At 49.0% G+C, this 14,148-nt stretch overlaps 1 protein-coding gene across 1 annotated transcript in view; it reads left to right on the forward strand.

The window, feature by feature from the left end:
* Positions 1-12,441, forward strand: part of LOC138293771 (uncharacterized) — a 34,603-nt gene extending 22,162 nt beyond the window's left edge. The window contains exon 3 of the mRNA XM_069233114.1: positions 10,865-12,441. Coding sequence (XP_069089215.1) covers positions 10,865-11,895 — 1,031 coding nt within the window. The 3' untranslated portion in view covers positions 11,896-12,441. The remainder of the gene's footprint in view (positions 1-10,864) is intronic.
* Positions 12,442-14,148: the final 1,707 nt, after the last annotated feature.

Genomic DNA, 14,148 nt, shown 5'->3' on the forward strand with positions numbered 1-14,148 from the left:
GACAATGTGGGAGAGGACACGGGGACTCGTGGATGGATGTTGTGGAGGTGTGTGCTGCTTGGTGTGGTGATGCTGGTGGTGGCTGTTGAAGCAGTGCATGCAGGTGTGAGTGTGGACGTGACTGTGAGGGAGATGGAGGAGGAGGAGGAGACAGTGGAGGCAGGGGATGTGGATGTGTGTGCAACTGTTTGGTATTTGTTTGAGTGCCTGTGGACTGAAGTGTGGTGCTTGTGTTTGACTATGCCACTCTTGTATGATGTCTTGTGTGCATGCTCGTCTGCCTGTGTGCTTGGGATGGGTTGGGTTGAGGAGAATGGGATTGGGAAGTGGAAGTTGAAGGGAGGACGGTAGAAACAGGGACAATCGCTGCCTTCAGAGAGGAGGCCAGAGCCTGAATCGATCTCTGTTGGGCCACCAATCCACCGTGGATGCCCTCCAGGAATGCATTACATTGCTACATCTGGGGTGCCAGCCCCTGGATGGCATTCACAATGGTTGACTGCCCTACAGAGATGGATCTCAGGAGGTCAGTAGCCTCCTCACTCAGGGCTGACTGGGGCAGGGCCTGAGGTGCCTGGTGCCAAGGAGATGCCCACCCTCCTGGGTGAGCGGGAACAGGCAACTCCGTGAGGGGCTCCTGAGAGGGAGGTGCTGGTACGGGGGTGGCGGCTGTACCTGCAGCTGGGGTGGTCAGAGGTGTCCGCCACCACCAGGGAGCTTCCATCGGAGGAGGAGTCTGTGTTGTCACCCCCTGTCTCTGCCGTGGTGCTCCCCTCGCCCTCCGTCCCTCTGGTTTACTCTGCCTCGGTGGACTCTGCCTCCTGGGTCCTGTGGGATGCAGCTCCCTCTGTCACCAGTGCCTCTGCTCTTCCGCCAGATGATGCCAATGCACACATGAATAGGATGACAGAAGGAGAAAGGGGTGGGAGGGAGAGAGAGAAAGGGAGCACTGGGTCAATTCCAACACCGCAGTTGGCATACACAGTACCGTGACACACAGGGATCAGGAATGAGCACTGTGCATTGCACTGGCATTCAGTTGGCTAGATGCCGCAGCAAGATGAGGGCCAACCATCGCCAACTGCACCCCTCCGGGACCCACAAAGCCCTGACTTAAATGGAATGCAACCGAGCTAGGTTACCTGAATTTGCTACACACCCACTAACCTTGAGCTGCATCATGCTACAAACTCTGACCTAGCATTAAGAGGCACCCACTAACTCACACCCACCACCCGGATCCCATGCCACCTATCAATTATTGTAGTAATGCCCACTGTACTCACCCCCTTGTGGCTGCTGTGATGCCCTCAAGTGCCCATCGAGCTCTGGGTAGGCCACTGCCAGTATGCGGGCCATTAGGGGGGTCAGGTTCTGACGGGCACCCCTTCCTCACTGGGAGGCCATCCCCAGCTGGGCCTCCGCGGTGTTCCATGCCCAGCGTCTCAGGTCTTCCCACCGTTTCCTGCGGTGGGTGCTCCGCCTGCTGTAGACCCCCAGGGTCTGCACATCCTTGGCGATGGCACGCCACAATCCCTTCTTTTGATGCGCGCAGACCGGCAGAAGTAATGCAGGTAGGAGGACGGCATTACACATACAATCCAGCCTGTCACACATATGGGCCACAAATCCCGTTTCCAACTCCATTGGCACACACATCACCCAGCGCCCACCATGTACACTACCAACAGACCTCCCCCAAAATGACACGATGCCTGCACACACATCTCCATGCAACTTTTCCACATGCATTGTGCCCAAGATGTACTCACCTGTTGGTCTGGAGGCCCATACAGTTGTCCATACTGGGGTAGGACCCTATCCGCCAAGTGCTCCAACTCCTCCGAAGTGAAGGCAGGGGCTCTTTCCCAGGTCACACGTGCCATGGTAGGTTCCAGACACAGGTCACAGCAGCACACACAGTGGAGGTGTTCTCCTGTGGAGAGTCAGGAATCAAGTGAGGTTATAGACTGAAAATGGCATTCACATCCACCGCGGTGTACACCGTCACCGCTGCCGCTGATCCCCTTTGGCCACTGTACTCCATAGAGCCCCATATTAGCCAATGAGGAATTGCACGGCAGTGCAAGACCGCCTTCCGCCATGACACCCAACGTCGGCGGAGTTACTTCACTTCCACCTGTCCCTAGATACAGGACATGGGGTCGCCATTTCATGGTGGTGGACAACATGCAGATCTTCCATAACTGTGTCATTGCGAAAATTGCACATACATTGCCATTCCCACTGTCCCATCACATTGATGCTGTATGCACACTGAGGTGGTGGTTCCATTTCTCAAATTGTGACGGCCTACTCACTCTTGTCTCCCTTAGATACCTACCACTGCTGTTGAATAGGAGGAGGAGGAGACCAACCCCCGTGTACAGACCTCTTGTGGACTTGGCTGCACTGGAGGACAGGCACATTATACTCACCTATAGACTGGACAGGGCCACAATCACAGAACTGTGTGCCCAATTGGAACCTGACCTGATATCAGCTATCCGTCATCCCACTGGGATCCCCCCTCACGTACAGTTTCTATCAGTGCTCCATTTCCTGGCAACTGGTTCTTTCCAAGTGACAGTGGGCCTGACAGCAGGAACGTCACAGCCAATGTTCTCAATCATGCTGGCAAGGGTATTGTCTGCCTTGGTGAAACACATGTGCAGCTACATTTCTTTCCCCCAGGTGTAAGATTTGGCCACTGTGAAGGCCGGATTCTATGCAATGGGACATATACACAATATTATTGGGGCCATTGACGGTACACATATTATGTTTGCCCCACCCCCCGCCAGAATGAACAGGTGTTCAGGAAACAGAAGAGTTTCCACTCACTGAATGTGCAAATGGTGTGCCTGGTGGACCAGTACATCTCCCACGTCACTGCCAAGTATCCTGGATTGGTGCATGACGCCTTCGTTCTGAGGAATAGCAGCATCCCAAATCTCATGGCCCAACTACAGAGGCACAGGGTGCGGCTAACAGGTGAACCAGAGTCCCCACCCACTGTATTTCAGTGTATGCCTTCAGGTGTTATCCCCATAGGATTGTGTAAGGCTAAATTTTGTACCTCAGTATTTTCAGGTGACTCTGGCTAACCAAAACTATTGTTGCTCCTGACCCCTGTGAGGAATGCCAGGAAAGGGGCTGAGTTCCGTTATAATGATGCACATGGGCGAACCAGGAGAATAATCGAGAGGACCTTCGGCCTCATGAAGGCCAAGTTCAGATGCCTGCATCTGACAGGTGGATCCCTGTGCTACTCACCCGAGAAAGTCTGCCAGATAGTAGTGGCATGCTGCATGTTGCACAACCTGGCCCTCAGACGACATGTGCCTTTTCTGTAGGAGGAGGGGACTGGAGATGACCCTGTGGCAGCAGTGGACCCTGAGGACAGTGAGGATGAGGAGGCAGAGGATGAGGACAACAGCACATCAGTAATTCGTCAATACTTCCAATGACACACAGGTGAGACAGTGCAACTGACCATTGATGTTTTCTGTGTGGCTGTAGCATGAAGGCATTCACTTCCTTTGCATCTCAACTTAGTGTCACCTATGGCTTGTCCTTTTACAGATGTTGGTGATATGACAACAGTGTCCTGATGTGTTTACTGCAGACAGCTACAGGTCATTATTTGTATGCTACCACAGTGTTCAGATCATTTGCACTAGATGTGACTGTTCCCATAAATGCACATTTTCAACACATCAAACAGTGTCACTCAAATTGTGTTCAAGGGTGTTTATTGTAGTGCAAATAATTGACTGAAAAGTGCAGTGGAATGGGGTGAATGTAGAGGAAAGCCCAGGGTATTGTTCCGGTCTGTTTGTAGCACAGGTCCAGTGTCCGAGGGGCCATAGGAAGGGGAGCAAAGGCAGTTCAAAGTGGACAAGGTGACAGGGTGGGACACAAGGCGGACAATCAGGAGAGTCTTATTTCCTGGCGGTGGTCTTGGTCTTGGCAAGTGACTCTGGCTTCTGTCTGGGTCGCAGGGAACGTTTGCGGGGTGGTTCACCTTCTGCAGGGGGAGGGGTGCTGGTGGCCTGTGGGTCCTGTGGTGGGGCCTCCTGTCCACTAGCTGTCGTAGAAGTGGAGAGCTGGTCAATAGACTGGCTAGTGGTAGGGGCCCGCTGGTGTGCTGTCCATTCCCTCATGATATTGGCCATCTCTGCCAGCACCCCTGCTATGGAGATCATGGTGGTGTTGCGGGCCTGCAAGTCCTCCCTGATCTCCTTATGGTGTTCCTCCTGCAGCCGCTTGTTCTCCTGCATGTTGTTAAGGATCTGGCCCATCGTGTCCTGGGATTGTTGGTAGGCCCTGTAGGAAAGTACCATCTTTCTTGGCATGTTACCCCAATTTCTACCTGTATGTCAGTATGTTTTTGGCTGTCTCACTGGGATCCTGCTGGTCAGGACACCAGTGCTCATACTTTATGGCCTAATGTGTGTGTTATGTATAGTGTTTGACTGTGTCACTGAGGATCTGCTAATCAGAACCTCAGTGTTTATGCTCTCTCTGCTTTTACATTTGTCACTATAGGCTAGTGACTTCATTTAGCAATTGCAATTGGCACACTGGACCCCCCTTATAAGTCCCTACTTGAGGTTCTAGGAGATCCTTATGGGCTGCAGCATTTCTTTTGCCACCCATAAGGAGCTCAGACAAACCCTTCCACAGCTCTGCCATTGCAGCCTGCATGAAATAGTGCACACATTATTTCACAGCCATTTTCACTGCACTTAAGTAACTTATAAGTGACCTATATGTCTAACCTTCATGTACTGAAAGTTAGGTGCAAAGTTACTAAGTGTGAGGGCACCCTTGAACTAGAAAAGGTGCACCCACATACTTCAGGGCCAATTCCTGGGACTTTGTGTGTGCGGGGACGCCATTACACGGGTGCTCTACATATAGGTCAATACCTATATGTAGCTTCACAATAGTAACTCCGAATATGGCCATGTGAGGTGTCTAAGATCATGGAATTGTCCCTCTATTCCAAATCTGGTATTGGGGAGCCAATTCCATGCATTCTGGGGGCTCCACTATAGACCCCCCAGTACTGCCAAACCAGCTCTCCGAGGCTTGCAATGCAGCTACAGCTGCTGCCACCTTACAGACAGGGTTCTGCCCTCCTAGGGTCTGAGCAGCTCAGTCCCAGGAAGGCAAGACAAAGCATTTCCTTTGGGAGCAGGGAGCTACACACTCTCCCTTTGGAAATAGGTGTAACAGGCTGGGGAGGGGTAGCCTCCCCCAGCACCTGGAAATGCTTTGAAGGGCACAGATGGTGCCCTCCTTGCATAAGCCAGTTTACACCGGTTCAGGGACTGCTCTGGTGCGAAACTGGACAAAGGAAAGGGGAGTGACCACTCCCCTGTCCATCACCACCCTAGGGGTGATGCCCAGAGCTCCTCCAATGTGTCCCAGACTTCAGTCATCTTACTTTGCAAAGTGTACTGACCCTTGGAGGCCTCTGATTGGCCAGTGCCAGCAGGTGACGTCAGAGACCCCTGCTGATAGGTCCATACCTGATAAGGTAGCCAATCCCCCTCTCAGGGCTATTAAGGGTCTCTCCTGTGGGTTCTCTTAAGATTCTACTTGCAAGTTTCCAGCAGGAATCCTCTTCAACTACTACTTCATCCTCTGACCTCGGATCAACCGCAGACTGCTCCAGGAACCGCTGTAACAGCAACAAAGTATCCAGAAGGGCTACTTTTCCTCTGCAACTTCAGCTCCAGCCAGCAACTGCAACAGTTTCCACAGTGTGCACGCTCTTGGGACTCCCTGTCTTCTCCCTTCACCAGATGGACCAAAGAAATCTCCAGTGGAGTGACGGAGTCACTCCCCTGCTGAAGCAGGCACCTTGTAAGTCGTTGACCGGTTCTCTCGGATGCCTCTTCTGGCAACGAGCATGCTCCTTGGAACACAGAGGGTGGACCCCATCGACACAGACTGTATTGAGGTCCTGCTGTCCCAATTTGGAGGAGATAAGACCTTGCCTTCCCCAAGAACGACAGTACCCCTGTGCACCCCGTCTTCTTCACCTCCTGAGGCCTCTATGCACTATTTACAAAATTCCTTTGTGCACAGCCTGGCCCAGATCCCCAGCACTCTATCCTGCGACGCTCAACTCGCTGAGTTGTTCTCCGGCGGCGTGGGGCCTTACTTTGTAGTGCTGCACCAACTGCAGTTTGCACCTCCTTTGTCCCCATGTCCTGGGACTCCCGTGGTTGCTATCTGGTGCCCTGTGGGCTCTCTCTAGTGCTGAGAGCCCCCTCTTCCTCCTCACACAGAGTTGAGGCCCCCAGGTCCCTGCTGGGTCCAAATAGTTCCAACGACGCAAAACGCAACTTTGCCGGAACCAAGGCTTGTTGGAGAATTCCAGCACCAAAACTCACCTGCATCCAGCTTCTCTTCGCGGGACATCCAGTGCATCACGCAGGAACCCGCTCACATCTTCCATGGGTGCATTTCTGCAGTCTTCGTCCAACTGGGGACTCTTCTTTTGCACCCTCTTCTGGGTTGGCAGGGGCTCCCGTCCTTCCTGGAACTTCTTCCAACTTCTGTACTTGGTCTCCTTCCTTTGCAGGTCTTCAGGTCCAGGAATCCACTTGTTGTTTGCAGTCTTGCTTGGTTTGTGCAGTAACTCTAATCACGACTTGTAGTGGGTCCTAAGGAAACTTGCAGTACTTTACTCCTGCTTTTCTGGGCTCTGGGGTGGGGTAATATATGTACAAATCAAAAAAGGCACACACGATTCCAAAAAGAGGGTTTCTTTTAGACCAGTAGGATCTGCATACCAAGGAAGATAAAAAATTCGAAGCACGAGCCCTCACTCACCTTCCGGTGACATGCTTTATCATAGGGCTATGCTCCTCGTCAAGCCGGCGCTGCAATGCCTGACGGGCCCCACGTGGGGGCTCTTTGCCGGAGATGATTTCTCTTGACGCGTGTTTCTTTTACTCTCATAGGCTTTGTTCTCCCTAGTATGGGATGTCCAAGTGTTTAAAGGATTAGGTACGTCTTTAAGGTCCTGACGAATCGCATAAGATCATGTATTGACTAAAAACCAGCGAGAAACATGTTGACCTGTGATGAAGAGTAACACAGGGGACCCTGTGTTTACTTTTTCTATTTTTACTACTCCCCAATGTGAGAGCTAGTAGCTGTAATTAGAAATTCTTCTTTTTTATGGGGAGTGTAGACATTATTTTACTATATCCCTATTTATTGTTTTTAATCTTGTCAGAGGTATTAGCATTGAATTAAATATATGAACATATTTTACCTCTAGGCATTTTTAACCATTTCTATACCAATCCTCGAATTTTTGTTTTTGACCGGTTGTGCATTTTCCTCTTAAAAGATCTCCGGCAAAGAGCCCCCACGTGGGGCCCGTCAGGCATTGCAGCGCCGGCTTGACGAGGAGCATAGCTCTATGATGAAGCATGTCACCGGAAGGTGAGTGAGGGCTCGTGCTTCAAGTTTTTTATCTTCCTTGGTATGCAGATCCTACTGGTCTAAAAGAAACCCTCTTTTTGGAATCGTGTGTGCCTTTTTTGATTTTTACTGTATTGGGAGCTTCACACACGGGACCAGGAGTCTGTCCTCCGAATATCCCACATTGGCCCCTCCTCTTGTTGTTTTTTGAGGGGTAATATATGTACCTTTACTGTATTCTTACTCTCCCAGCGATTCTGCACACACCACTCTTATCTAGGGGGGAATTTGTGTAGGAAAGTACCATCTTGCCTGGCATGTTACCCCCATTTTCACTGTATGTATGTTTGTTTTTGCCCATGTGTCACTGGGACCCTGATAGGCAGGACCCCGAGTGCTTATAATGTATGCCCTGTATGTGTTCTGTGTGTGGTGCCTAACTGTATCACTAAGGCTCTGCTAACCAGAACCTCAGTGTTTATGCTCTCTCTGCTTTCTAAAATTGTCACTGCAGGCTAGTGACTACTTTTACCTATTCTCATTGGCACACTGGTACACCCATGTACTTCCCTTGTATATGGTACTGAGGCACCCAAGATATTGGGGTTCCAGGAGATCCCTATGGGATGCAGCATTTCTTTTGACACCCAAAGGGAGCTCAGACAATTCTTACATAGGCCTGCCACTGCAGCCTGAGTGAAATAACGTCTAAGTTATTTCACAGCCATTTTTCACTGCACATAAGTAACTTATAAGTCACCTTTATGTCTAACCCTCACTTAGTGAAGGTTGGGTGCCAAGTTACTTAGTGTGTGGGCACCCTGGCACTAGCCAAGGTGCCCCCACATCGTTCAGGGCAAATTCCCCAAAATTTGTGAGTGCCGGGACACCATTACACGCGTGCACTATACATAGGTCACTACCTATGTGTAGCGTCACAATGGTAACTCCGAACATAGCCATGTAACATGTGTTAGATCATGGAATTGTCCCCCCAATACCATTCTGGTATTGGGAGGACAATTCCATGATCCCCCGGGTCTCTAGCACAGAACCCAGGTACTGCCAAACTGTCTTTTCGGGGTCTCCACTGCAGCTGCTGCTGCCAACCCCTCAGACAGGATTCTGCCGTCCTGGGGTCCAGGCAGCCCTGGCCCAGGAAGGCAGAACAAAGGATTTCCTCTGAGAGAGGGTTTTACACCCTCTCCCTTTGGAAATAGGTGTGAAGGGCTGGGGAGGAGTAGCCTCCCCCAGCCTCTGGAAATGCTTTGATGGGCACAGATGGTGCCCATCTCTGCATAAGCCAGTCTACACTGGTTCAGGGATCCCCCAGCCCTCCTCTGGCGTGAAACTGGACAAAGGAAAGGGGAGTGACCACTCCCCTGACCAGTAACTCCCAGGGGAGGTGCCCAGAGCTCCTCCAGTGTGTCCCAGACCTCTGCCATCTTGGAAACAGAGGTGTTGGGGTCACACTGGACTGCTCTGAGTGGCCAGTGCCATCAGGTGACGTCAGAGACCCCCTCTGATAGGCTCTTTCCTCTCTTTGTAGCCAATCCTCCTTTCTTGGTAGCCAAACCTCCTTTTCTGGCTATTTAGGGTCTCTCCTCTGAGGTATTCTTCAGATAACGAATGCAAGAGCTCACCAGAGTTCCTCTGCTCTTCCATGTTCGACTTCTGCCAAGGATCGACCGCTGACTGCTCCAGGACGCCTGCAAACCACAACAAAGTAGCAAGATGACTACCAGCAACATTGTAGCGCCTCATCCTGCCGGCTTTCTCGACTGTTTCCTGATGGTGCATGCTCTGGGGGGTCATCTGCCTTCACCCTGCACTGGAAGGCAAGAAGAAATCTCCTGTGGGTCGACGGAATCTTCCCTCTGCTAACGCAGGCACCAAAAGACTGCATCACCGGTCCTGTGGGTCCCCTCTCATCCTGACGAGCGTGGTCCCTGGAACACAGGAACTCTATCCAAGTGACTCCCACAGTCCAGTGATCCTTCAGTCCAAGTTTGGTGGAGATAAGTCCTTGCCTCCCCACGCTAGACTGCAAACCTGTGTACTGCGTGATTTGCAGCTGCTCCGGCTCCTGTGCACTCTCCCAGGATTTCCTTCGTGCACAGCCTATCCTTGGTCCCCAGCACTCCGTCCTGCAGTGCTGAACCCTCTGAGTTGGCCTCCGACGTCGTGGGACCCTCCTTTGTGACTCTGAGCCAGCTCTGGTTCACAAATCTTCTAAGTGCCTGCTCCGGTACTTCTGCATGTGCTGCCTGCTTCTGCAGGGGCTCTCTGAGTTGCTGAGCGCCCCCTCTGTCTCCTCCAAGGGGCGACATCCTGGTCCTTCCTGGTCCCCAGCAGCACCCAAAAACCTCTACCGCAACCCTTGCAGCTAGCAAGGCTTGTTTGCGGTACCTTCAGCACACCGTGGGACATCTTCCATCCAAAGGAGAAGTTCCTAGCTCTCTTCGTTGTTGCAGAATCCTAAGCTTCTTCCATCCGGAGGCAGCTTCCTTGCACCTTCATCTGGGGTTTCCTGGGCTCCTGCCCCCCCGGACACTATTGCGACTCTTGGACTTGGTCCCCTTGCCTTGCAGGTCTTCAGGTCAAGAAATCCGTCTTCAGTGCTTTACTGGTGTTTGTGGTTCTTGCAGAATCCCCCTATCACGACTTTTGTGTCCTTTTGGGGTAGTAGGTGTACTTTACTCCTACTTTTCAGGGTCTTGGGGTGGGGAATCTTTGACACCCTGACTGTTTTCTTACAGTCCCAGCAACCCTCTACAAGCTCCCATAGGCCTGGGGTCCATTTGTGATTCGCATTCCACTTTTGGAGTATATGGTTTGTGTTGCGCTAGACCTATGTTCACCTATTGCATCCTATTGTAATTCTACACTGTTTGCATTACTTTTCTTACTCTTACTTACCTGTTTTGGGTTTGTGTACACATGACTTGTGTATATTACTTACCTTCTAACTGAGGGTACTCACTGAGATACATGTGGCATATTATCATAAAAATAAAGTACCTTTATTTTTAGTAACTCTGTGTATTGTGTTTTCTTATGATATTGTGCATATGATATAAGTGGTATAGTAGGAGCTTTGCATGTCTCCTAGTTCAGCCTAAGCTTTGCCATAGCTACCTTCTATCAGTCTAAGCTGCTAGAAACACCTCTATTCTACTAATAAGGGATAACTGGACCTGGCACAGGGTGTAGGTACCACAAGGTACCCACTGTAAGGCAGGCCAGCCTCCTACACTAGCCACCATTTGCGTCTCAAAGTGAACTGTGACTCTTCTTGTTGGAATGTAAATATTTTCCTGAATTGTATCTGTCCACCTTTCCATATTATAACTGCAGCTTTTTCAAGAAATATTTCCCATGTGTAACTTTCCGTGTTCTTTTCATTCTGCAGCTCAACAATCACACTCAGAAAGTATGGATGGGGAAGAGAGACATAAAGGTTCCGTAAGCAAGATGAATTTTACTCAAAATATCCACTTAAGAAAACTCCACAGAATGCACATGAGGAGGAGACACTTTGCTTGCAATGTGTGTGAAAAAGGATTTATCAGTAAAACACTTCTTGTGAGGCACAAAAAAGTACACACCAGCCTCAGGCCATATCCCTGCACCAGGTGTAAGAAGTGTTTTACTCAAAAGGCAACTTTTTTACAGCATCAAAGAACACACACAGGAGAGAAACCTTATAACTGCACTGCATGTGAGAAGAGCTTCACTCGAAAGAAAACTTTTCATGAGCACCAACTCATACACACAGGAGAAAAACCTTATAGCTGCACTGTGTGTGAGAAGAGCTTTACTCATAAGGGAACCCTTGTACAGCATCAAAACATACACACAGGAGAGAGACCTTATCACTGCACTGTGTGTGCCAAGAGCTTCAATCAAAAGTCAAATCTTCTACAGCACCAAATTATACACACTGGAGAGAGACCCTATCACTGCACTGTGTGTGCCAAGAGCTTCACTCGAAAGAAAATTCTTCATCAGCATCAAAGCATACACACTGGAGAAAAGCCTTATAGCTGCACTGTGTGTGAGAAGAGCTTTAAATTTAAACAAAGCCTTTATCAGCATCAACGCATACACACAGGAGAAAAGCCTTATGGCTGCACTGTTTGTGAGAAACGCTTCAATCAAAAGGCAAATCTTTTGCAGCACCAAAAAATACACACAGGAGAGAGACCTTATCACTGTACTGTGTGTGAGAAGAACTTTACTCGAAAGGCACATTTTCTACGTCACCAAATAATACACACAGGAGAGAGGCCTTATCACTGCACTGTGTGTTCCAAGCACTTTACTCAAAAGGGCACCCTCGTACGGCATCAAAGCATACACACAGGCGAGAGGCCTTACCACTGTGCCAAGTGTAAGAAGAGCTTTACTCGAAAGGCACATCTTCAACTACATCAATGTTAATGCACCGGAGAGAGGACTTATCGCTGCACTGAGTGTAAGAAGAGCTTTACTCGAAAGGCAGATCTTCTGCGGCACCGAACAATGCACACTGAGTACGTTATCATTGCACAGTATATGCCAAGAGCTTTACTCTAAAGGAAATTTTCTAAATCACCAAGTAGTACAAACAAGATAGATTCATTTTCACTGTAACCATTGTTTGTTCTGTCTACCATAAAAAATCACTGCAACTCTGTATTTTGTACTTTTGACCTTCCTAATAATTCACTGTAACTCTATATTTTGACCTGTTAGTTCCATTAACCAAAAGAACTCTAGATTGTATACTGTTGATCCTGTAATGCACAGTTTTACTGGTATGTTGTAGCCAAGCCGGGGCTTATAGTGAAACATTCTTAATGGGTAGTTCAGCTGTTGGATGAATATTTAATGAGTCACACATGTTTTTCTGTGTCCATAGCAGATTAGCAGGTTCCACGTGTCCGCCACCTTACCAGAGCAGGCAGTTGGAAGCTTCCATTTATTAAAGGCGATTTCTGAAATATCATAAAAGGCTGTATAGTCCAGAATAATCTTGAACACTCTCAAGAGTTTCTTTTCTTTTCATGCAGAACTCCCTCCCTGCTGTATCTTTCCTAAACCCCTTCTCCTGGCCCTGCCCATACTCTACCGCTGCAGTCAGAGGTGCCTGGAGGTGGGCCCTGTAGAACATCTCCCACTCCTGAGGACAACGACTATTCCTGATAAATAACATTATTGATCCCTCTTTTGTGGTACAAACTCTTTAGATGGTGTGTTGAAGGTCTTTCCATGGTTTAACAAGACCTTGCTGTGGCTTGGTTAGAGGCAGCAGCTTTTCCTACAAGGGTCACTCAAATGCTATGAAGGACCCCATTCCGATCATGAATCCTTCATTTCCAAAGTACAGAGCTGCAGCTTCCTCCAAGCCCCCCTATAGCCCCCATTGTAGCTCCTAATATATCTGTGATAGTCCAGCCGTCTGCTTAGAAGAGATTTAGTGGAGTCAGAAAAGTCCAAACCTACTTAACCTAGGTGCAGTTGCAATGTGTGAGTTTTCCAGTCCGGGTAGAATGATTAATTTCCTATTTGGGAGGCAGCACTGCTCAATGGACAGAGCCATTAGAGAGAGAGGATAATTCCATAGTATAACTGGGATAACTCTAGATCTGAATTTGAGAAGATTTGTGATTGATGAGGCATCTGTATCTACAGCTGCCTCAACATTACGGAAGGGTAAGCGGGACAACAGTCCACAAAAATACTTTTCACACCCAGTATGTATTCCACGCGCTTTTGAAACTTTGAAAGTACAAAGTTCCACTTAGCAATGCGTGGCATAGCATCACAAGCACCCCTGGTGGTAAGCAGGCTGACTAAGGGTTTGTGGTGTACCCCGATAGTGAATTGTACACCCCTAGATAGTTCTTGAAATGGTTGATCCCCCACAAACAGGCCAAGGCTTCACATTCAATGACTGGGTATGTACTTTCTACCCCCCCCTCAAGGCTCGAGAAGCGAAGGCCACCACTTCATCATTTCCCTCATGTGTTTGCAACAATACAGCCCTTAGCCAATATTGACTGGCATCAGTGACTACGCTCAAGGGGCAACGTTTGTCAAATTGTTTTAAATTAATCGCATTAGCAACTTTCTTCTTGATCACTTCAAATTCCCTGTCTGCTTCCTCACTCCATATAAACTTCTCATTCTTCCTGAGCAAATTTCTCAGATTGGAGGTCCTCTCAGCACATTTGGGGATAAAACAGGAATAGAATGCAGTTTACCAAAAAATTAACAAACCTGATTCTTGTTGGTGGGAGCAGTACATTCGGATAGTGCTGTCACTAAACTTTCTTTTGCATCCACCCCTTTTATTGAAATGTTATAGCCCGAACAGTCAACACATTTAACAACAAATTTACACTTGTATGCCCTCAACGTCTGTAGGAGGCTGGCCTGGTTTGTAGTGGGTACCATGGGTACTTACACCAGGTCCAGTTACCCCTTGTTAGGGAATGTAGTAGTGTTCTAGCAGCTTAGGCTGATAGAGGTAACTATAGCAGGGCAGCTTAGGCTGACCTAGGAGACATGCAAAGCTTATGCAATACCACTTATAGTTACACAGCACTTACGCACAAGTAAAGACAATACTCAGTGTTACCAAAATAAAGGTATTTATTTGGGTGACGCAGTACCAAAAATATCTTAGAGGCAATACCTCCTTCTGGAGGT

Source organism: Pleurodeles waltl, chromosome 4_2, assembly GCF_031143425.1.
Source record: "Pleurodeles waltl isolate 20211129_DDA chromosome 4_2, aPleWal1.hap1.20221129, whole genome shotgun sequence".
Taxonomy (NCBI): domain Eukaryota; kingdom Metazoa; phylum Chordata; class Amphibia; order Caudata; family Salamandridae; genus Pleurodeles; species Pleurodeles waltl.